The sequence below is a fragment of the Crinia signifera genome, chromosome 1 (assembly GCF_055691185.1).
Source record: "Crinia signifera chromosome 1, ASM5569118v1, whole genome shotgun sequence".
NCBI lineage: Eukaryota > Metazoa > Chordata > Amphibia > Anura > Myobatrachidae > Crinia > Crinia signifera.
The window spans coordinates 429863347-429888635 of NC_139217.1; the positions used below are offsets into that span (position 1 = coordinate 429863347).

Sequence of the window (25289 nt, forward strand, 5' to 3'; positions counted from 1 at the left end):
AAAATTTCTTTTTTTTTGCAGATTTGCAATTTTAATACATTTTTCTAAGGAACACAGTACATTTTACTAGAGAAATGTGACTGAAAATTGATTCCCCCAATTCTTTTGTTTTCATAAATATCCTATATGTGGCCCTAGTGTGCACGGTGACCAAACCACAGGCTTCATAATAGAAGGAGCACCTACTTGATTTTGGAGCCTCCTTTTTATGAGATTATTTTTTAGGCACCATGTAGGTTTCTAGGCACCATAAGATGCTAAAAGTTAGGAACCCCCCCACAAGTGACCCCATTTTGCAAACTACACCCCTCAGGGAATTCATCTAGGGGTATAGTGTACATTTCAAACCCCCAGGGGTTACACCAATTTTGATACAAGTGGGCAGTGAAAATGAAAAATTACATTTTTTTACACAAAAATGCAGTTCTGGCTCCAAATTTGTCATTTTCAGAAGGTATGAAGGAGACAAAGCACCCCAAAATCTGTGCCCCAATTTCTCCCGAGTACGGCAATGCCTCACATGTGACCAAAAAATACCAGTTGGGTGCATGGCAGGACTCAGAAGGGAAGGAGTGATTTTTGGATTTTGCGGCTCAGATTCTGGTGGAATGAATGGTGGGTGCTATGTTGCACCAATACAGTGGAACCCCCCCACAAGTCACCCCATTTTGCAAAGTACACCCCTCAGGGAATTCATCTAGGGGTATAGTGTACATTTCAAACCCCCAGGGGTTTCACCAATTTTGATACAAATGGGCAGTGAAAATGAAAAATTACATTTTTTTACACAAAAATGCAGTTCTGGCTCAAAATTTTTCATTTTCAGAAGGTATGAAGGAGAAAAAGCACCCCAAAATCTGTGCCCCAATTTCTCCCGAGTACGGCAATGCCTCACATGTGACCAAAAAATACCAGTTGGGTGCATGGCAGGACTCAGAAGGGAAGGAGTGATTTTTGGATTTTGCAGCTCAGATTCTGGTGGAATTTTGGTGGGTGCTATGTCGCATTAGCAAGACCCCCAAAGCACCAATACAGTGGAACCCCCCCACAAGTGACCCCGGTACTTGTGAGTTATCCGGGCGTCCGATTTTTAAATCGGGTCGGATCGGGACATCGCATCGCATCGCATGCGACCATCGGATGCGATGCGATGCGATGCGATGACCCGATTTTTCCATAGGAATCAATGTTAAAATGGACTGAGTCCATTTTAACATGGAATTCAATGGGAAAAAGGGTCCTTTTCATACCCCTACTATCCAAGTGGGCATGGAGTTGGATATAAACCTGTGGCGAGCGTAGCGAGCCACCGAGCCCGAAGCGTGGCGAGCGTAGCGAGCCCCGCGAGGGGACACGGAATACCGTCCCCTCGCGGGGCTCGCTTCGCTCGCCACGCTTCGCTCGCCACGCTTCGGGCTCGGTGGCTCGCTACGCTCGCCACAGGTTTATATCCAACTCCATGCCCACTTGGATAGTAGGGGTATGAAAAGGACCCTTTTTCCCATTGAATTCCATGTTAAAATGGACTCAGTCCATTTTAACATTGATTCCTATGGAAAAATCGGGTCATCGCATCCGATGGTCGCATGCGATGCGATGCGATATCGCATCGCATCGCATCTGATTGTATGCCTTAACTTAAGGCATACAATCAAAAAATCGGACGCCCGGATAACTCACAAGTACCGTGACCCCATTTTGCAAACTACACCCCTCAGGGAATTCATCTAAGGGTATAGTGTACATTTCAAACCCCCAGGGGTTTCACCAATTTTGATACAAGTGGGCAGTGAAAATGAAAAATTACATTTTTGTACACAAAAATGCAGTTCTGGCTCAAAATTTTTCATTTTCAGAAGGTATGAAGGAGAAAAAGCACCCCAAAATCTGTGCCCCAATTTCTCCCGAGTACGGCAATGCCTCACATGTGACCAAAAAATACCAGTTGGGTGCATGGCAGGACTCAGAAGGGAAGGAGTGATTTTTGGATTTTGCAGCTCAGATTCTGGTGGAATTTTGGTGGGTGCTATGTCGCATTAGCAAGACCCCCAAAGCACCAATACAGTGGAACCCCCCCACAAGTGACCCCATTTTGCAAACTACACCCCTCTGGGAATTCATCTAGGGGTATAGTGTACATTTCAAACCCCCAGGGGTTTCACCAATTTTGATACAACTGGTGAGTGAAAATGAAAAATTACATTTTTTTACACAAAAATGCAGTTCTGGCTCAAAATTTTTCATTTTCAGAAGGTATGAAGGAGAAAAAGCACCCCAAAATCTGTGCCCCAATTTCTCCCGAGTACGGCAATGCCTCACATGTGACCAAAAAATACCAGTTGGGTGCATGGCAGGACTCAGAAGGGAAGGAGTGATTTTTGGATTTTGCAGCACAGATTCTGGTGGAATGAATGGTGGGTGCTATGTTGCACCAATACAGTGGAACCCCCCCACAAGTGACCCCATTTTGCAAACTACACCCCTCAGGGAATTCATCTAGGGGTATAGTGTACATTTCAAACCCCCAGGGGTTTCACCAATTTTGATACAAGTGGGCAGTGAAAATGAAAAATTACATTTTTTTACACAAAAATGCAGTTCTGGCTCAAAATTTTTCATTTTCAGAAGGTATGAAGGAGAAAAAGCACCCCAAAATCTGTGCCCCAATTTCTCCCGAGTACGGCAATGCCTCATGTGTGACCAAAAAGTTGCAGGACTCAGAAGGGAAGGAGTGATATTTGGATTTTGCAGCACAAATTCTGGTGGAATGATGGTGGGTGCTATGTCGCATTAGCAAGACCCCCAAAGCACCAATACAGTGGAACCCCCCCACAAGTGACCCCATTTTGCAAACTACACCCCTCAGGGAATTCATCTAGGGGTATAGTGTACATTTCAAACCCCCAGGGGTTTCACCAATTTTGATACAAGTGGGCAGTGAAAATGAAAAATTACATTTTTTTACACAAAAATGCAGTTCTGGCTCAAAATTTTTCATTTTCAGAAGGTATGAAGGAGAAAAAGCACCCCAAAATCTGTGCCCCAATTTCTCCCGAGTACGGCAATGCCTCACATGTGACCAAAAAATACCAGTTGGGTGCATGGCAGGACTCAGAAGGGAAGGAGTGATTTTTGGATTTTGCGGCTCAGATTATGGTGGAATGAATGGTGGGTGGTATGTGGCATTAGCAAGACCCCCGAAGCACGGTGAAATTATGAACCTAATAATCCATAGATGTGTGGTATATTTTAAAACACTCCTTTATACATAGGCCGGGTTTGTCGGGGCAAGTGTCACACTGGAAAATAGTTTGCTTTCTTATTCCCTTTTTATAGCAAACTTTGCACCTTTTTTGTGTCCTGCCCTTTTTTCCAGTGGAGGGGATTTCATCAGGAAAATGCTGCCCTGGTACAATACGGGGGCCAGTACTAGAAGTACTGGGGCCCTCAGCCTGCTGGTTCCCAAATATTAGGCCCTTTATGACTTCCTCTTGAAAGTGCATAAATGTCCCCCTCTGGCCGGTAGAACGGAATAGCACGTAAGCGTTATACAGTGCCATCTGGATGATATACACGGCCAGCTTCTTGTACCAGATTTTTGTTTTCCGCAGGGCACTGTACGGCTTCAGTACCTGATCTGAAAGATCCACTCCGCCTATGTACCTATTGTAATCCAGGATACAATTAGGTTTTGAGGTGTGGGTACTGGTACCTCGTACAGGGACGGAGGTGGTACTGTCTCCGTGAATTGTTGTCAGTATAAGGACATCCCTCTTGTCCTTATATTTGACCAACAACATATTTTCGGTGCATATTCCCCTGCTTTCACCCCTTCTCATTACTTGGGCAATGTGCGTTTTTGGGAGGCCTCTTTGGTTCTTGCGCACAGTACCGCAAGCTGCTGTACCTCTTGAACCAAGGGCCTTAAACAGGGGGATGCTGGTGTAAAAGTTATCCACATAGAGGTGATAACCTTTATCCAGGAAGGGGTGCACTAAATCCCAGACAATTTTTCCACTAACACCTACGAGGGAGGGGGGGCATTCTGGCGGTTCAATTCTTGAATCCTTCCCTTCATATACCCTAAACCTGTGGGTGTACCCTGAGGTGCTTTCACACAGCTTATACATTTTTATGCCATACCTTGCCCTCTTACTGGGAAGGTACTGGCGGAATTTAACCCTTCCTTTAAAATGTATAAGGGACTCGTCTATGCAAATGAATTTATCTGGGATGTACATGTCTTCAAATTTGGCACTGAAAAGATCAATGACCGGCCTGACTTTGAATAGCCGGTCAAAGGTGGGATCATCTCTGGGTGGGCACTGTGCATTATCGTTGTAATGCAAAAATTTAAGGATCGTCTCAAATCGAGCCCGGGGCATGGCCATACGGTAAAATGGGGTGCTGTACAGAACATCTGTACTCCAATATTGCCTAATTTCTGGCTTTTTTACTATGCCCATATGAAACACCAGACCCCAAAACGTCATCATCTCTACTGCATCTACAGGGGTCCACCTAGCAAATGATGACGTGGGGTTTTGAGCAATAAACTGCTGGGCATATAAATTAGTTTGGTCCACCATTAAATTTACAAAATCATCAGAGAAAAATAATTTGAAAAAGTCAATTTCTCTGAGACCTGTGGAATCAAATTGGATTCCTGGCATGGCCAAAAACTCAGGAACCTGGGGCTCAAAATTGTCTGGTGGTGGGGTCCATACGAGATCAATTATTGGGGGGGGGGGGGTCTCAGCTGCTCTACGGGGGCGTCTTTGAGGGGGTCCCTCATCACCAGAGGAGGAAGAGGAGCTTAAGGCGAATCCTTCAAATTCCCCGCTTGCATCACTGGCTGTGTCAGAGTCAGAAGCAAGCAGGGCATATGCCTCCTCCGCTGAATACATTCTTCTGGATGACTGGGATGACATTTGGGATGACATTTGGGATGCCATTTTTATTTTTGTGTTACTGGTAGTGAAATGTTTCAACACGTGTATAGTGTAGGGGGGGGTACAAACTTTATTTCAACCCGGGGGGTATGCAGTGTGTAGTGTGTATGTAGTGTGCAGAAAAAAAAATACTTTATACAAAAAAAAAAATGGAGGGGTTAAAAAAAAAAAATTGAAGGGGTTAAAAAAAAAAAAAAAAAGGTCCTGCGCCAAAAATTGAGCACAGATGTTGGTCAGTAACGTCCGTCACTGAACAGCGCTGAAAGGCAACAGGAATTTGATCAAAAAAAAAAAAAAAATAGATCAACCCTGTGCCGAAAAAGATGATCAGTGATGTACGTCACTGATCCGCGCACAGCGGCCACAGGACACCCACAAAATCACAGTGTGTGTAAAAAAAAAAATTAAAAAAAGACCCCACAGCACACACAAAAAAAAAAAAAAGGTGATCAGTGATGCGACACTGATTACCAGTGAGGGGCAGCAGGTGCAACTGACAGTGCAACTGGCAGGTATATATAAAAAAAAAAAAAACCTCTGCACCCCTAAAAAGTTGCTGATCACCTCAGATATAGTGATCAGCACAAAAGGCGGGGGCAGCAGACACAAAATTTAGCACTCTCTATCTCTCTGTCGCTATCTCTCTCTATCTCTCTATCTCTCACTATCTAACACTCTATGACACTGCAGCAGCAGCAGTGACAGGTATATATATATATATAAAAATACCCTGCGCCCCCAAAAAGTTGCTGATCAGTTAATTTATACTGATCAGCACAAAAGGGGGGGCAGCAGTCAGTTATATAAAAAATATATAGCACAATCTGTCACTATCTCTATCTCTCTCTATCTCTCTATAACTATCACACTGCAGCAGCACAAAATATAGCACTCTGTCACTAGGCCTCTCTCTCTCTCTCTCTCTATCTCTCTCTCTCTCTATCTCTCTCTCTCTCTATAACTATATCACACTGCAGCAGCACAAAATACAGCACTCTCTGACACTATCTGACACTATCTCTCTCTATCTCTCTCTATCTAACTAACGCTATTACACTGCAGCAGCACAAGTTCACAGGAAGTCACAAGTAACAGGATCCAGGAAGCATCCAGCACACTACAAGCACAGATGAAGCAGCCAAGATATTTGCAAGGATCAGGTAAGTATTTTGCAAGGTTCTGGTCAGTATATCGCGGCAGATTGGCACGGTGACCGCACTGCACGCAATTCCAGACCGGAATGGCGTCTGCAGTGCAGTCACCGTTAGTTTAAACCCCCCTCCATGGCTGTGATTGGTCCGTCGGTCCGACGGACCAATCACGGCCTTTGGGGGCGGGCGGGGTGAGGTGGGGTGACACCAGTGTCACCCTTACACCCCGCGGTGATTGGTGCTGTACTTTACAGCACCAATCACCTCCGATCGCGTGTCACCGGCGAACGTTATTCGCCGGTGACACAGAAAACGCTGTAATTGGCTGTTCACACTGAACAGCCAATCACAGCGATCGCCGACGGGGGGGCGGCATCGCAGCCCCCCCTGGGCATGCACGGACATGTCTGCTGTCAGGGACAGCAGACATGTTGAAACTGTCACCGCGTCTATAGACGCGGTGACAGTTAAATGCCATGACGTACATTTACGCCATGTGTCGGGAAGTACTTCCCGACCATGACGTAAATGTACGTCAATTGTCGGGAAGGGGTTAATGGTGTTGCTTATATTTTACCTGTTAAATCCACTATAAGTTTTATCCTAAGTGGCTACATGTATAGTAGAAAAACGTAAAATGTCTATTTTGCAAATATACCCTGTATTACACTCTATATACACATCACAGTAGCCCCCTGTCGAGGGCTGGTCCCATCCACCATGGCCCTTATTATGGTTGACCCAAGGCTGCGAATTTTGCAGCCTCGTGAGTCCACCAAGAGCCGCACGCACGGTCGCCCCCCGAACCCCCCCAGGCATGCGAATGGCTGATTTGCATAATCATCCATTCGCAGCCTTAGGTGCGGGGGAGAAATCATTCGATGGTCGGCACTCATCGAATGATTCCTTCAGCGCTCGCAGACCTGAGACACTACGGTGTCTCAGACCTGCGGGCCCCTGTGCGAGGACTGGGCCGGCAGCTGACGTCAGCTCCCCCCCCCTGCACCCGCGTCACCGGGCCATTTGCATGGGAACGCCTATGAAATGCTGGGCGTTCTCATGTGCAAATTGCCTGGCCCGCCGTCCTCCATGCCCCCCCCCCCATCTGGATGTCTGTGTGCAAGCTGTGGGCGCTCACAAACAGCGGCTGCACATGCGCATAAAACCTATGCACAACAAACAATCGGTCCCTCGTGTGAACGTGCGGGGGACCGATTGAATCTGAATAACCCCCATGTCTCTCAGACCTGAACAAAGTCATGTAGAAATCAATTTGCACTACTTGTCCAGAACAAATGATGTTGGGTTTGTGACACAATGGGGTCAGTCAGTTGCAAGCAACAAAAGACACTTTGGGCTCCAAAGTCAATATAAAATACTGAAGGAATGTTGTTATCCCTGCACCCAACCCACACAGAGCTCTAGTGGATGATATGGGAGGACCACTGCCAGCAGTTCCTTATCTGTAAGGCCGTGAGCTACCAGCTACTCCCGGGCAGCGATACTGGGCATGGACATCACCATTTCACCCTTCATGTCATTGGCTGACGCACAGTGTGGGGATGCCGCTAAGTAAATAACACTCAGTAAGTAAGTGGTGGTTCAAGGTTCCCAGACAGTTGCCTTAGCTCACCTATATTTGTGAACATGGGGTGACTAGGGTGTTGCTTTCTGATTGTGGTGCTACTAGCACCTATTTGGTCGGTATCTCAGCACTGAGATACAGACCAGAGTGTGCTAGTAGCACCACAGCAGAGAGTGACACTCTGTGCAGTGACATAGTGGAAGTTCCTTGGTTTTGGAAGGTGCAGGGTGCCAGACTGAACACTACACGGTTTCCCTGATGAATTACATGTTAAACCGGTGTATGAGGTTCTCGCAGAAACTTGCAACTGAATCTCCCCCGTAGACTTGTATTTTAGGTTTCATTGTGCTGTGGTGCTGGCCTCTTCCTTCTCTATGTAAGCAGATATTATTTTCTCATGTTTCATCCTCCCATCTGTAACTGGCCTCATTGTTTTCGGTCAGATTCAACAAATTCAAGGTCACACCCAAGCTGCAATTCAAGGTCTCACCCCACAAAAGGAGATTATCCACAGCTGCAAAAAGGTCCCTTATCAGCATAATGGCTCCTTCATGACAGAACACGTGACCCACAACACTGACTGTTCTAAAGATGGGTACACATAAGAATTTATTTTGTTATTAACGATATATATGCATGATAACGACAGCTATCTGAGAAGTTTGCTTAATGGTGGGTACACGGTTCGATTCCATTTTCGATTCAATTTCTATTAGATATGGACTATTCAACCTGCTCTGAAGTTTTTTCTACTCCTTTTCGATTTTGCATGCGATTTGCTATTAGCTCAACACTGGCGTCAGGCAGGAGATGGACATCTAATTGAATTTGCACTATCTACTATTAGATTTCCACTATATAGTCTTGGCTGCTATTTTTCTATTCGATTTACACTACACGGGAGCGCGCATTGGGATCGAATCTGCATTGAATACCGAAAAACCATTTCAATGCCGCACCGATTTTCTATTCGATTTCACTTCTATAAGCAAATTTGAATAGAAAAATAGAGTATCTCTCTCTAAGTCATAAAAAGCCATCCATTATCTAGGATGCACAAAGAGATAACATTTTGATATTTAAGGTAAAATATTTAGGGGCACATTACCAATCATCTCTGGTATAGAAAACATAGATGAACAGGATTCCTATGTAATACTGTAATATCCCTTTCACACCAGAAAACGCTCTCTCTAAGTCATAAAAAGCCATCCAATCACTATCTAAAATGTTTTAAAATTCAACAGCGCTACCTGCCCTGCTGCCCGGCAAATAGCTTGTAGCGCTGTTTGCTGTGCAGCGGGGCGCGAAGCGCTGCTGAATTTGAAAACATTTTGAAAAGATTGGCCGGACCCGCTCAGCCAAAATGTTTTCAAATTCAGCAGCGCTTCGCGCCCCGCTGCACAGCAAACAGCGCTACAAGCTATTTGCCGGGCAGCAGGGCAGGTAGCGCTGTTGAATTTTAAAACATTTTGAAAAACTGGCCGGACGCTGATTGGTTAAGAGCGTCCGGCCAGTCTATTCAATATATTTCGAATCCAGCGCTTCCCGCCCCGCTGCCCGGCAAAAAGCGCTAGAAGCTGCCCGGATCCCCACAGTCTGGACCCCGCTGCCCGGACCCGGGAAAGTACCTTTTTTACACCAGCCAGTAACCCAGGCTGGTACTAGCTAACAGGGTTGAAATCCTGGCAAGTTTTCCTGGGAATTTGGCCCGGGAACCTTGCACACCAGCGCTAGTCGGCCAACCTGGGAATTTTGGGTGGTGTGAAAGGGGTATAAGTGGATCAGTGTAAACGTGTTGCTGGAGTTGTCTGCAGTTCTGTATATATTCACAGCAATGAGCAGTGCTGCTGGGTAACCCTAGGTCTACGCAGAGGCAAAATAACAGATCCAAATGCTAAAATCAAATAAAGCTGAAATGATGCAGCAGCCACAAGTTCCTCACATCACTACGTGCTGGGGTCTGCTGCATGATCAGACGGCTTTCCTAGAAATGACACTGAAGGGAAACCAGAAACTCATTAATGGCCACATATGCAGCCATCAAGCCTTCCGGGACACACATTACCCCAATACTATATGGCAGTGGTTCCCAAAATGTGGGCCTTATTCTGGTTCACTCCTTCTGGCAAATTCCTTCTTAGATGGACTAAACCATGTGCACTGCAGGTGGGGTAGATGTTACTTGTGCAGAGAGAGTTAGATTTTAAGCCCTTTCAAATGAGCTACCACTCATGTCCGAGGCACTTGTTGTTTCGGAGCAATGGCACACGAAACAATAAAAGTGATGCAAATTGTGCTGAAATTTGTTTGAAACACTATGACGCACCACCTAGTAGTAGTACGTTTATTTATAAGGCGCCGCAAAGTGTCCGCAGCGCCGTACATAGCAAACAAAAAAACAAATTACAAGGTAACGTATAGGGTGTGTTGAAAAATACAGTATGAATAGGGGTGTAGCTGGTAGAACTAAAATCAGCATCAGTTCAGAAGTAGGTGTCAAAACTGTCGAGGAGACTGAAGATGAAGTAGAGAAAGGGAAGAACAGGACAGGAGCGCTGGTGAGGTAAAGAGGTAGGGTGAGTACGTGAGGCAGGAGGACCCTACTCATAAAAGTTAACATACTAAAAATAGGTGGGTGGACGAACGAAAAACAATAGGATAAGTAGGAACGGAGGGGAACGGAGGATCAAAAGAGGTTAGGAGGAGGGATAGGCTAGTCGAAAAAAGTGGGTTTTGAGGGAGCGCCACTCAGTCCCCACCTGAAACGATAAGGCGAACGTTCTAGAACAATGTAGTTTTAATGTGCGTGCAACCTTGCGTACGAATGGGGACTGAGTGGCGCGGCGAGGAGCGGTACATGTTTTTGTGACAGGGAGTGCAACCTGCATTACCCCCCGTGCGTGTGAGAAAGACATGTTATCCATGTCAATAACAGCACTGATAGGCATCTTTACAGAGGCCCAATTAAACTCAGATCAGACACTGACTGGCAAGAACCATGATTGGTTAGTGGTTACCAAGGGGGCAGAAAAGCATTGATAATGTGCCAACTACTGTAAACGTTGCCATCTGCCGCCACCCCGAACCCCCCTAACCCTGCCCGTCTCCCTGACGGGGAGACGGCCAGGGTCACGCCGCCCAGCTGCCACGTGACTGGGACAAACGCACGCGTGTCCCAGTCTGATGAAGTCCCTCTCCACCAGCGCTCACCACGGGGAAGTTCTGGCGAGTGCCGGCCATGAGAGAGAGGGGATCCATCTGTATGTAGACCTGTGGCCCTGAAACACTGAGCTGCTGCATTACAGGGACAGCTACAGCACTAGTTAGGGCTCCATTTACTACAGTATAGAATTTCCCTTACATTGGACAAGGCTTTATCCTAGCCCCCAAATGCTCTCTGCAAAGTTGCATCTAGGCAGCTCATCAAGATTTTAGCCTCTATAAAATATTCCACCCAATATAACCCTTTATAGCAGGGGTGGCCAAACCTGTCCTCAAGGTCCACCAACAGTTTACGCTTTCCAGAAAACCCAGCAGGTGCAGTCATTACTAACTGTCACATTTTCAAACATGTGCTGCATTCATTCCTAACTGACCCATTCTACAGATCTACAGGTGGCTGGAAAACATGAACTACTGGTAGCTCTGGAGGACCTTTTTGGTCACGCCGGGACCCTGCTGAACATGCAGATCATTGGCTACATTGCCAAAATTGACCAGTATGTTTATCAGATGGGAGAAGTGCGGCGGAACATGCTGGCACCATAGAAATACATTTTAATGATCTAATAAATAAAGCTATCCCAATATGAAAGTAGCAAGCTCTCGTTATTGCACACATTGCATTTAGGAGGTGGACATGCCCACATTTGCATTTGGTACATATTAGATGTTTGGAGGCAGCTACTGTATACTTTAGTTATTTATTTTAAATGAGAATATTTAACGCCATGTTTGTGTGTTGTTCATCTGAAAATGACAAGCACTGATTTCCTTCCCAAGTATACTTAGTTATCACTTTAGTCACATGACCCTGACAGTTTTATGCAGGAAGGCAAAGCACAACTAAAAATAAGGATGACATCATTCAGACACCTCGTGTGACACCATAGGCTACGTTACAAGTATGCAATGTTACAGTAGGATCACTCAGTTATATCTGACCATGTATTTGCATATTCAGCAATATAATTAGCAGGATTATTTTTTGTGCAACAACTAATAGATTCATAATTCAAAATGATTGTACCAAACATAAAAAATAAAAATAAAGATACAGTAGTAGTAACAAATGTACAATCATTTTACATACAAAGTGTAAAGACATCCAACCATTTATGCGAGTCGTCATATGTCGCACCTTGCTATCTCACCCGGTAGCAAGATCACATACGATGTATGATATTTAATCCTTTTCCTGTCAGTGGGATCCAATGGACCATTGTGCAGTAGTGACAATCTCCAGCTCCGATACGATGCACACGGGACCACGCATTGGATAGACATATGTACTATGTGGCTCTTTTCATCTGATGCCTCAGAATCAAATGAAAAGAATCCAAATCGTGCAAGCAGCTACCTCTTTTTTTATTGGGATGGGGACAGTACATGACTCAATTGTGGCAGAAGACGTTCTGGGGACTAAGTAAAAACTGAAACGGACTAGGCAAGCTCCAATCATCCAACTCAGTATTCTGGAGCTTGTAGTGTTTGGTCTGTGATAGCTTTCACCGGGGGCATGGAGAGGTGGAGTTTACAGCCTCCTTGTACAATTTGGACCGTTCGGGCTATTTCACACGCTCCGGCTCCTGCCAGGCGGCGAAACCCCACACGGCCAAATGCTGTGCCGCACACAGTAGTTAATAATGGACACATTGTGTCCATTCACACGGCCAGGCCGTCCGGTTGTAGCCGGATCCCACCACTGGAAGGGACGACTGCCGGGCTGTGGCCATCCCTACCATTGTAAACTGCTGTGTGTGGCTCGGCTTCCTGGCCATGCGGGGTTTCGCCGCCCTGCAGGAGCCGGAGCGTGTGAAATAGCCCTTCCGGTTTTTACTACATCCCTGAAGCATCCAGGGAGACTTTATTCTCTCCCTGGTAACATGTGTCACAGGCAGCCCCACCGGACGGGATACCATGCGGACAGGCAACCCCCAGTTCCAGGGTCGTGTCCGGTTTTTACCCATACACGATATTCTGTTCGCAATGGTCAAGTCTCTCCTGGCGCTGTATAAGGTACAAAACGTAATATTCATCTGTCCAATCTGTATGGTGGGAATAGAAAAATGGCAATGCCTGAGAGCCAATGGCAATAGATCATTTGCTCTAAAACACTGGGAAACAGACAATGGTCGCTCCGGCAAACTGGTTAAATCCGACAGATGAAAATGTGGGGGTAGATTGCGCAGTATTGATGACAGAACAAGGTTTTATAAAAATATAACAATAACAATTTATTAATACATATAACACTCTAAAAAGTGGTGCAATTGCATCGAGGGGATTAAAATGAAAATGGATAAGAAATTGAAAAAGCTGCTCTCAAGCAGTGAAACGCGTTGGTACAGGCACACCAGCCACCCCCTTCCACCATTGCTGCTGTTCCAGATACCACCATTTGGCCAGGAAAAATTACTATTTCCAACTGATCAGTGGAGAACCAGACCGGGACATTTACCTCCTAACCACTCTACCATGGTACCAACCTTCTGAAGGAACGCCACCTATCTAAGGTACCCCTTTATGGTCACAAGTGGAACCCCATTGCTACAGAGAATCCAATTTAGAGGATAATCATCACCTCAACTCTGATTTGGAGGAAACTCTGCAATGGCACTCCCGTCCTGGTGTCTGGAGGACAATTCCACCGTCCCCATCTCCCACATTCCACCTGCCAGTGAATAAGGTGACATTATCCAATACTGGACTCAGCTTTTTCAATTTCTTATTCATTTTCAGTTTAATCCCCTCGATGCAATTGCACCACTTTTTAGAGTATTATATGTATTAATAAATTGTTATTGTTATATTTTTATAAAAAATTGTTCTGTCATCAATACTGCGCAATCTACCCCCACATTTTTCTTTGTTTTGTAGGGACTGACAATCCCTGTTTTTGATTGCTGCAGGCCTAACAACCCATACAGGCGCCCCAAACAGCTACTCCGGTATCTGTGTTTTTCTCCAGTAAATCCGACAGATGTTTGTTTCCGCCAATAGATAAAGCTTAGGGATTTATGCTGCTTATGGTCATACTCATACATAAATAATAATAAATGCATAGTACACTAGACCAAAGGCAGCATGGGGCTCAGTGCTACACAGCAGCCCAGCCTGGCTACCTGACCTCCAAAGCTCCAGAACTACAAAAGTTCCAAGAAAAAGTCTTACTGACCATATTATTAGGGATACATGGTGGAAAGTAGTCTGAAGAGCCACAATGCACCACACACATAGAGCAGTATATAGAGCTATACAGGTATTGCACATACTGCAGCGTCCAGGAGAATAGTAGAGGATGCATGTAGCTCTTACCTGCCGGGCACAGCAGCGGGCAGACATTCTCCCACTCTTCCTGCGGCTGCACTATACAGCTGGGTGCGCGGCGTATCTGCGCTTCTTTGTGTCTGAGCAGAGCAGCAGCCCGGCACAGGAATGCACACCCTGTGTGCGCCCGCACCGCTCCAGTCCCCTCTCCTCTCCGGCGTCCTGGGGTGACCCGCGGCCGTGCGGACAGTGCGTGGTGCGGCGGCTGCAGCAGGGAACCCCAGTGACTGCCAGCAGCTCTGTCCTGAGATGCAGCAGCTCGGACCCAGCCAACAGCTGCAGCTTCCGCTGTCGTCAGCAGAGCAGGAGGATCCCAGACCCAGACTGGAGCAACAGCATCCTTGTTATTGCTGCTGGATGTCATCTCACTGGGCAGCGCTCTGGCAAATGTCCAGGGAAGGCGTGAGAGATGCACTGTGTGTGTCAAGAGTGTGTGTGTAATGTATCATATAATAATAGCCAATGGATTCATAATATATAAATAATCTTTGCCCTGTGACCTGTCTATCTAGAGTTAAACCATGATTGCCTACCTGGCCCTCTCCATGAGGGAGAACATGCTCTGCTCCTGGACTTCCCTGGTAATGTAGGATTGCCATCACCTGTGGTGACACCGTTATTATCAATTACCTAGGTGATGGCAATCCTACATTACCAGAGAAGTCCAGGAACAGAGCATTTTCTCCCTGAAGGAGAGGGTCAGGTAGGCCACCATGAATTAAACACATGAGCAAAAATCAGGAAACATAGAAATGCTGAATTTGGCGCAGATATGAATCGCATGGCCAATCTACTCTGCCCTCTGCGCATAAGGGATGGCCATCGGTGTAGTCGCAATCGATTCAAGCAAGGTTAATATCTGATAAAACCGTAATCTAAAGTCAAACCATGACTTCCACACCTGAAGGTCACTAGTGATGGACCAATGGCTAAAGCTGCTCCTCACCTATGTGGTGCTGCCGTCGGTAATCACAAGAGCCTGACAGCGATCCATTCAGTAGACATTAAGGATGGGCATCGACCATTGATGATTTAAAATCATTGATGGTTTGTGGCCGATGTCGAATACTTTGCCATCGATGTGGGAGTAGCAGATGGCTTCCCTACATCAATGGCAAAGGAGAAGCGATGTTTCCTTTTTTTTTTCTCAAGGTGCCGGGACACGGAGCACAGCTCTGCCCCCTGACACCCAGAAGTCCCGACCCCGTGTTCTGATTGGCCCACGGGCCATTCAGTCAAATATAATGGATTACCATGAATAGCTAAAACTATCGATGGTTATCCATCAAATAGTTTGCCACTATCGATGGCTTGGTGCAGAATTGCCATCGATGGCGTCTGCACCAATGGCCATCCCTAGTAGACATACACAGCCTTTGTACACTACCCCCATCATATACTGCCCTATATACACCCCACCCCCCTACTCCTCCAAGAAAAGGATTTCGTTTTTGCAACAAGTATTACTGCCTCACAGCATTGAGGTCATGGGTTCAATTCCCATCATAACCCTAACTGTGCAGAGTTTGTATAGTCTCCCTGTAGTACTCTGGTTTTCTCCCACAATCCAAAAATATACTGATATGTCAATTGGCTCCCAACAAAATTAACCCTAGAACGTCTGTATGCGTGTACATTAGGGCGGAGTGAAAAAACTGAAATTGAGAAATTCAAAATCGGCTAGTGTGGAAAAGTTGTGACTTGACTTGAATAAGAAACGTGCAAAAGCATTTTGATCTGAGTCAACATCTTCTGTTCTGGCAAGAGGCCTGAAGTTTCACTTTTTTGGTGAAAATGACGAAAACTATGAAGATGCTCCGATCTAGTTAAAATTATGTCAGGATGTCTTAAGGCCCCCATACACTATGCGATTTTCGGCCGATTTCATCCGATTTCGGCCCTTTGGGCCGATAAATCGGATGAAATCGGCCGAAAATCGCATGTGTTTGACATCTGATCTGATCTGATGCGCGTTCCCGTGCGCATCAGATCGGATCAGGGCGTCGGACCTGCTGAACGTCAGATATATCGGAATCTGACCCATCATGGGCACATCGTGGGTGCTTTTTAGCACCCACGATGTTTCAGATCCGATATATCTGTGTACCTAGTTCTGGTGCTCCCGGACCCCCAGTAGAACACACGTCACCGGAAGGGGCAGGCGGGCAGTGGACGGGAAGAGGAAACAATTGTCTGCCCGGGCACTGCAGTCTAGCGCAGCCCGACCCCCCCTCTCCCCTGCTGCCGGAGTTCACTGACAGCCCGTGCAGCGCAGCCCTCTCCCCTGCTGCCGGAGTTTACTGTCAGCTCGGGTTGCACAGCCCGACAGCCCCATCCTCCCCTCCCCTGCTGCTGGAGTTTACTGTCAGCTCGGGCAGTGCAGCCCGACCCCCCTTTCCCCTGCTCCTGGAGTGGAGTTCCACTGTGGTGCATACAGTGTACTGGGGTAGGGGAGTCTTCTGTGTACTCCCTATGCTGTGTGCTTTGTAATCGCAGTATAGTATAGGAAACGGAGTCCCTACTGCCATAGCCTTGAAAAGTTGCATTCATCAATATATGTATGTATATGTATGTATATATATATATGTGTATATATATATATATATATATATATGTGTGTGTATATATATATATATATATATATATATATAAGTCAGCGGCACTCCAAGGATTATAAAATGTGCTTTCACGCAACCCCGAAACGTCGGAGCACCATTAAAGCATATTTTTAAATCCTTGGAGTGCCGCTGCTTGTACCGCCGCTATATATATATATATATATATATATATATATATATATAAACACACACACACACTGCAGGAGGGAAGCGTGGCACTCTCAGTATAAATAATATCCTCAGACCGCTGAATGTAGGAAACAATTCAATTATTTGGCATTTTTTCGTAATGCTCAAATATATAGAAATGACATACCTTTTATACACTATTATGCAGACAGGGACGCAGAGACCGGGGGTCCATCTCCCTGAGCAGACGCCGTGTGATGTCATCACGCAGTGCCCTCCTGCGCTCGTGCATAGTGTCACTATCACCATGACAACTAACAACAACAATAAACAAAGACAACATGCATTTTAAAATTGACTATCAGGTGGGCATCAAATATTCCTTACTAGGCAAATTTTGCCTAGTAAGGAATATTATATGCCCACTTGATAGTGATGGTGACACTATGTGCGTGAGCGCAAGAGGGCACTGTGTGATGGTGCCTGCTCGGGGAGATGGACTGCCGGTCTCTGCATCCATGCAGGGCATTGAAACGTTGCCTACATTCAGCTGTGTCTGAGGATATTATTTATGCTGAGAGTGTGTGTGTGTGTGTGTGTGTGTGTGTATATATATATTAACACAGCCACTAACTACAATATTTTGGAGGGTACCCGTCATACTACAAATACAGCACACCGGACAACACATTTATGCACCCATTTCTTATATGCACAAGTACCCACAATACTATCAGACCAGTGCCCACCTCTCAGGGGCATCGGGACATACCTGGTCCATGGGTGTGCTGGGGGGGACCCCAGTCCTCAAGGAACCCACGGCCAGGGGTTACCAGTCACAGTGAGAATGCTTTGGCATGGGGGACCTTGTATAAAAAGTGTGCCCCGACTGTGGCATTTCATTGTTGACTGTTGGAGCCCGATGCTGGTTGCAAATATAATGGGGAGCCGTACTCTTTTTGTGCCCTATATTTTTGCACCCAGAACCAGTTTAATAACCCGCTGCTGGTTTTAGAAATACAGGAAACTCCTACATAATTTTTTAACCATATTTCCAGAACCAGGACTTGCTCAATGAGCCCTGGGCTGGTTATGCTTGGGAATTGGAGGATGGGGATAATTTTTTATGAGTTTTTACCTTTTAGACAATATTACATTTATATAGCACTGTTCAGGCCACTCCCTAGGGCCATCCCATTAGATAAATCTCATGGCACATCCAATTTGGGTCAGATAAATCACATGTGATTTATCTGATGCAAATTGGATGTAAAAAATGGCACATCAAGTGTCAAATTGTATGTAGGCCTCCTGGGAAGCTGCTGGGGAAGTTCAAGGGAAATCAGATGCAATTTTACAGGTCAGATAAATCTTATAGTGTATGGGGGCCTTTAGAGTGGTTCATTAATATACTTTAGCATAGTAAAAGAGAGTACGAGATTGTCCTAGTGCAAAGTGAATGACTTTGGTGGGAGAAAAAATCCCTAATAATTGACCCATTTTCATGGTCACAATTGTGAATATTGTGTGTTTTCTCCTGAACGTGTTTATAATAGAAGAAGCACAAATACGCTAAATGGAATTTCAGTGACACTGTGTGAAATATAACACTGCATAATGGCCCTTAATCAGAGCTGATCCCAGTACAAATTTGTTCTCAAAATGGGCAAAACAAATGCTGCATTGCAGGTGGGGCAGATGTAACGTGCTGAGAGTTAAATTTGGGTGGGGTGTGTTGAAACTGAAATCTAAATTACAGTGTAAAAATAACGCAGCCGGCATTTACCTTGCACAGAAACAAAATAACTCACACAAATCTAAAGGTGGCCATACATCTACAGATCGATTGTCAGATCTGGCTGGTTGGAACAAACAGCTGGTAATATCTGAATGACAGTTTTTCAGCATTTCAAAGCAAATGGTCAACTGTCATTTGCTCTCATCTTTTACCAGGATTTTGTTCCAACCAGACAGATCGGACAATAAATCTGTAGATGTATGGCCACCTTAAATCTCTCTGCACATGTTACATCTGCCCCACCTGCAGTCCAGCATTTTTTTGCCCATTTTGAGAACAAATTTGTACTGCGATCAGGTCTGATTAAGGGCCACTATATGGAGTTATATATTTCACACAGTGTCACTGAACTACATGAAATTGGATTTATGCTGCTCTCTTTGCAGTGCATATACACAGATAGACAATCCTGTGTATATAAATAAGTAATAACTGTTGCAGTCTGTTATTGAAAAACAGTAACTGTTACAATAAGTTTTACAAGTAACAGTGTAAACTGTCTAATGTATCATTTTACATATCACTTCTGTTTATTGACAGAAAAACAGTGTTGCATCCCCTATACTGGGAATATGATTGGGCTGCATTACAGCATATAATTATGCCAAAGATAAGCCAATATATTAACTGTTAAATACGTTGAAGTGTATTATGATGTAATAAATTGTAAGCTTGCAGCAGGGCCCTCTAACCCCCAAGTCTGTCTGTCATTACCCAGTTTGTTTTATCACTGTCTACTATTGTAAAGTGCAACGGAATCTGCTGAGCTATATAAGAAACTGTAAATAAATAAATAAACAAATACATTTATTAAAAAATAACAGGTTAATCATTCTATGAGTGGTGTCCAGCAGTACATATATGCCAATCACTGTGTTTATTTCTAGGCAGCAGGGCCGTCTTAACAGCAGTGTGGGCACCTGGGCAAAGCAAAGCACTGGGGCCCTTACCCATTCTCCCCTCCTAGGGGTGGGGGGTGGTATCAGCAGCAGCTTTGATGTCCCACGGGTGGCAGAGGGTGCTCTATCTTCCATTCAACATGTAGGACCTGGAGCAGTAACTTCTGCTAATTACTTCTTTACTGCACAGGTGGTGGGAGGGTGAACACTAACGTGTGGAAGGGGGCACTGAGCTGTTTGAAGGGTCCCTTGTAAATGACTTCCAGGGAGGTAGGGGGTGTTTTATACACAGGGGACGGTTGGATAATAGAGTGGGCTTAATATTCGTCATTTTCCGGTGGAAGGGCAGCTTGTTTGACTGCAGATATCGCCATTATCTGGAAATAGATTTCTTAGCCTAGTATAAAAACCTAGAGTCCCAAATTTCAGGAGGTGCTGGGAACTTGGGTATCAGAGATCAGGAGCCAGAGCAAAAATATAAAACTACACCAGACGTTTGGAGCTGGAGCAGGGACCGGCTGCTTGAAGGCTGATATCTCTGGTTCTGGGCATGATAGAGACAAGCCGCTAGTGTCAGAGAGAACCTGAGAAATATGACTGGAAATTGTAATTAACAGGTCGGATGTGGACTGCTGCTTTGAAGTTGGATATCTGCAGTTCCCCAGGGCCGATTTTCAAAATTCTGGTATCCCTGGAAAAAGGGGATCCTCAGCTATCAACATAGAGCCCTTATATGCCTGGGACCCCTGGGCAAGTGCCCATTAAGCCCATACAAAAAGACGGCCCTGCTAGGCAGGATTGATCAGCAATACTTATTACAGCATAATGCACTTTAATGTATTTAACTGTTAATATATTGGCTTATCTTTGGCATAATTATATGCTGTAATGTAGCTGCAGGTGGGGCAGATGTAACATGTGCAGAGGGAGTTAATGTGGCCATACATCTACAGATTTATTGTCCGATCTGTCTGTTTGGAACAAAATACTGGTAATGGATGCTTTGAAATGCTGATACTTTGCTTTGAAATGCTGGAAAACTGCCAAAAACTGTCATTCAGATATTACCAGGTATTTGTTCCAACCAGCCAGATCTGACAATCGATCTCTAGATGTATGGCCAGCTGTATTTGGGTGAGTTATTTTGTTTCTGTGCAGGGTAAATACCTGCTGCATTATTTTTACACTGCAATTTAGATTTCAGTTTCAACACACCCCACCCAAATTTAACTCTCTCCGCACGTTACATCTGCCCCACCTGCAATGCAGCATTTGTTTTGCCCATTTTGAAAACAAATTTGTACTGCGATCAGGTCTGATTAAGGGCCATTATGCAGTGTTATATTTCACACAGTGTCACTGAAATTCCATTTAGAGTATTTGTGCTTCTTCTATTATAAACACGTTCAGGAGAAAACACACAATATTCACAATTGTGACCATGAAAATGGGTCAATTATTAGGGATTTTTTTCTCCCGCCAGTCAGTCACTTTGCACTAGGACAAGCTCGTACTGTTTTTTACTATGCTAAAGTATATTAATGAACCACTCTAAGACATCCTGACATAATTATAACTGGATCGGAGCATCTTCATAGGTTTCGTTCTTTTCACCTAAAAAGTGAAACTTTAGGCCTCTTGGCAGAACAGAAGATGTTGACTCAGATCAAAATGCTTTTGCACGTTTCTTATTCAGGTCAAGTCACAACTTTCCCACACTGGCCGATTTTGAATTTCTCAATTTCAGTTTTTTCACTCCGCCCTAGTGTACATGTTATAGGGAATATAGATTGTAAGCTCCACTGGGGCAGGGACTGATGGAAATGTTCAAATATTCTCTGTAAAGTGCTGCGGAATATGTGTGGGCTATATAAGAAACTGTTCATAATGAATTAGTTAATAAAGACATGACCCGCTTCAGGTGGCAGGCTATCCTCCTGCATGTATATTATAATTATCTGGTCATAGGTTCACTCAAGTATATGTGCAGCCTTTGTGGACATGCACTTTATAAATAGACAAAGTCTATAGGCCAGGCATGTCTAAACTATGGCCCTCCAGCTGTTTTGAAAGTCCCATCATGTCTTGCCACAGTTTTGCTATTAGGGGATGCTAAAACTATGGCAAGGCATGCTGGGATGTGTAGTTTCACAACAGCTGGAGGGCCACAGTTTGGATATGCCTGGCATAGGGTCATTTAAAAAAAAAAAAAAGTCTATGGAAACGCACATTAGCTAACCTGGATCTCTTAACACCTCCAAAATGAACGAGTAACTGCCCATTATGTCAAACACAATGGATGTTACCTAAATTTCATGTGAACCTATTGAATAGCACCACTGAGCAGTTGACATACCATCAGAGTACAAAAGAAAAAAAGAAATTGGGGGTGGGGTGGAGGAGAATAAAGGATTGCTTGTGTAGCGCAGGAAACAATGACCCACACAACAAGTGGTCTCTTATGTTTCATCAAAGGCCGCCCCTGTAGCCAATGCTCTAGCAACTGTTTTAGCCTTGTTTTATCATCATGAATTCGCAGTACAAGGTTTGCAAACTTTATCCTTAACTGCGGGACAAGAGGCAGACGCCACACACACAAAAACTAGGAAACAATCGCAATTTCAGTGGGTACTGGCTTTAACGATCATTTTTAATTAATAAAAAAAGCTTCATATTAAAATGAAAAAAGTTTATAACTAGTAAAGTAACAATGTACAGAATTCACATATTGTTTTTTTATACAGATCATAAGGAATGGTTACATAAAATGTAAATGGGACATTAGGAAACCATACTGGTCCAGTGGTATTTAACATATACAAAATGCATTGGAAACAACATACATGGCTTCTTTTCATACATGTGGTACATGTGTACCTAACAAAAGGAAACAAAATAAACATCCAGTTTGCCTCAGAAGTTGCATTTCACGGCTTATTGTGGATTGGAAAGGCCTTGTCCCGGTGGCTGGTCCACTCTGTCTGCCTCTAGTCAATGTGACTAATTATCACTACAATTGAAGCTATTTCAGTTCAGAGGGGAGGGGGGGGCGGAAGAATTAGGGAGCCATCTGGGCAGCAGTGTGATAAGTGGTCATTCACAGGAATCGGGAACCCAACTTGGCAGCACAATCAGTGCTCATTCACAGAAAATCATTCAACTGGCAACTGCGATCCCAAAATACACTAAAAGGATGTTCAAATAGGCTTAGGGGGGCCACTGAGCGTCGCCACAATAGTCTGCTGCGCACATAGCGGGCAGGGGTGATAACCAACACACCTCTTTGGGTGCAATGCACATGTCCCACAACATCCGGCATATGGTAATTAAATGAATTGCCCCTAAGTATATATGTTCCTAGAAGACATTAAAGGGCTTAGTGCATCTTTGTGACCACCAGTAAATCTGCTAAAATGTAACAATACTAGTGTTCATGGACAATGTAGACTAGGATAAATCTAGCCCGCAACCTATACATCAAGAAAAAAAAAACACCTTTTATAAACTAGATTAGTGACTGCACACTTTCATTACACAGCAGTGTCAAGTCTTAGGAATAGAAACTAGATAAACAAGAAATACTCCAATGTCTGACACTTGTGTTCATAAGTTACTGCTTGGCATATCCAGATAGTCATTCTATCAGACTATTGTTCCCAGTAAGGTGATGCTGCTACACTTAAAAGATTATACACCTTTATGCATGGAAATGTATGTAAAAGACAACACATACATACAGAGATACATTGCACACCAAAATCTTTCACCTCTACAATGTACTGTAGGGGAATTCAAACAACTCTGATAATCACCCTCCATTCCCCTCTCACGTCATACCATGTGATGCACCAGCTTTACCTTAACTCTGAGGCAGATGTATTAAGCCTTAACAAGAGATGATAGAGATTGGTATTTGTGTAGCTTCACAGCGCCAGTAAATCGCATGCGATTCGATGTGCGATGCGATTACCTGTTCATACCCCCACTATAGCATGGAGTTGATTTAATATAGTGTGGCGAGCGTAGTAAGCCCCGCGAGGGGACACGGATTACTTGACATGTATTCACTGAGCCCGAAGCGTGGCGAGTGCAGCGCACCCTGCGAGGGGCCGTGGAATACATGTCAAGTAATCCGTGTCCGCTCGCCACGCTTTGGGCTCAGTGGCTTGCTGCGCTCGCCACACTATATAAAATCAAATCCATGCCGTAGTAAACATTGGGGGTATGAACAGGTAATACATCACATCGCATGCAAATCGCATGCGATTTACCGGCGCCGTGAAACTACACAAGTACCTAGAGATTTATCAGCAAGCCTGATAAAGAGATAAACGTCCAGCCAATCACCTCCTAACTGCCATGTTACAGGCTGTGGTTAAAAAAAAGTCAGTAAGGAGGTGATTGGCTGGGTGTTTATCTCTCCTTATCACCCTTGCATTTATCTCTTGTTAAGGCTTAATGCATCTGCCCCACTCACACAAGTAGAGGCCCTCACTCACTCACTGCCCTGTTCAATCAGATGTCCGATGCCTAATAAGAGGAAAAAAGTAAAGGCCCCCATACACTACGCCGACTTGTCCTAAGGACATGTCGGCCTAATGTCGGCCCCGACTTCTCCTGAGCTCCCCCGGCAGCTCCTGATATGATTTGGCATTTCGGATAAATCGGATCAATTTATCACATGTAAATCCGGGGGAGCTGTGGGAGAGCAGGGTCTGGGGGAGCTTGCAGGAGGGGGGGCGTCAGGGTCCGTCTGGGGGAGCGGGGACCAGAGACCGGAGAGCAGGGTCCGGTCCATGTGTGATGAGAGAGGGTAGTCACCTAGCGGCTGGAGAGGTGGCGGGGAGCGGGGTCCAGTCCAGCTGCAGGAGGGGAGCAAGTCCAGCTGAGACTAGGTAGCGGCAGCTGCAGGCGGGGAGCACGGAGCGCACGGCGCATAACAGAGTCCGGGTAGCGGCGAGCGGGAGAATAGGAAACATCCAATTCAAAAGACTGGGCGGGCAGGGCGGACGCTGATTGGCTGAGCTCTCGGCCAATCAGCGTCCGCCCAGTCTTTTGAACAGGATGTTTCCTATTCTCCCGCTCGCCGCTACCCGGACTCTTATTATGCGCCGTGCGCTCCGTGCTCCCCACCTGCAGCTGCCGCTACCTAGTCTCCAGTCCACACACTAGCTCACTACTCCTGCAGCTGGACCGGACCCCGCTCCCCGCCACCTCTCCTGCCGCTAGGTGACTACCCTCTCTCATCACACATGGACCGGACCCTGCTCTCCAGTCCCCACGCCCACAGACCAGCTCAATGCCGGCTGCACATAAGATTTATCTTATGTGCAGACCGTCCGACATCCAGATCTGATCCGATGCGCACGGGACCGCGCATCGGATCAGATCTGGATGTCATACCCTACACGATTTGGGCAATTTCACCCGATTTCTCAGCCCGATCCTCCAGAATCGGGCGAAATCGGGCCCAAATCGTGTAGTGTATGGGGGCCTTAACAGACAGGAAATACACTTTATATAATGTCTCCAGTTTACAATCAGACCACTCTTATACATAACATATGACAGATGGAGAAGAGGATGGTAGCAATTCTCGCTGTTG

General features: G+C 45.3%; 1 protein-coding gene across 1 annotated transcript in view; it reads right to left on the reverse strand.

Annotated features, from left to right (window-relative positions):
• Nucleotides 1–14556, reverse strand: part of SERINC5 (serine incorporator 5) — an 81445-nt gene extending 66889 nt beyond the window's left edge. The window contains exon 1 of the mRNA XM_083152396.1: nucleotides 14229–14556. Coding sequence (XP_083008522.1) covers nucleotides 14229–14255 — 27 coding nt within the window. The 5' untranslated portion in view covers nucleotides 14256–14556. The remainder of the gene's footprint in view (nucleotides 1–14228) is intronic.
• Nucleotides 14557–25289: the final 10733 nt, after the last annotated feature.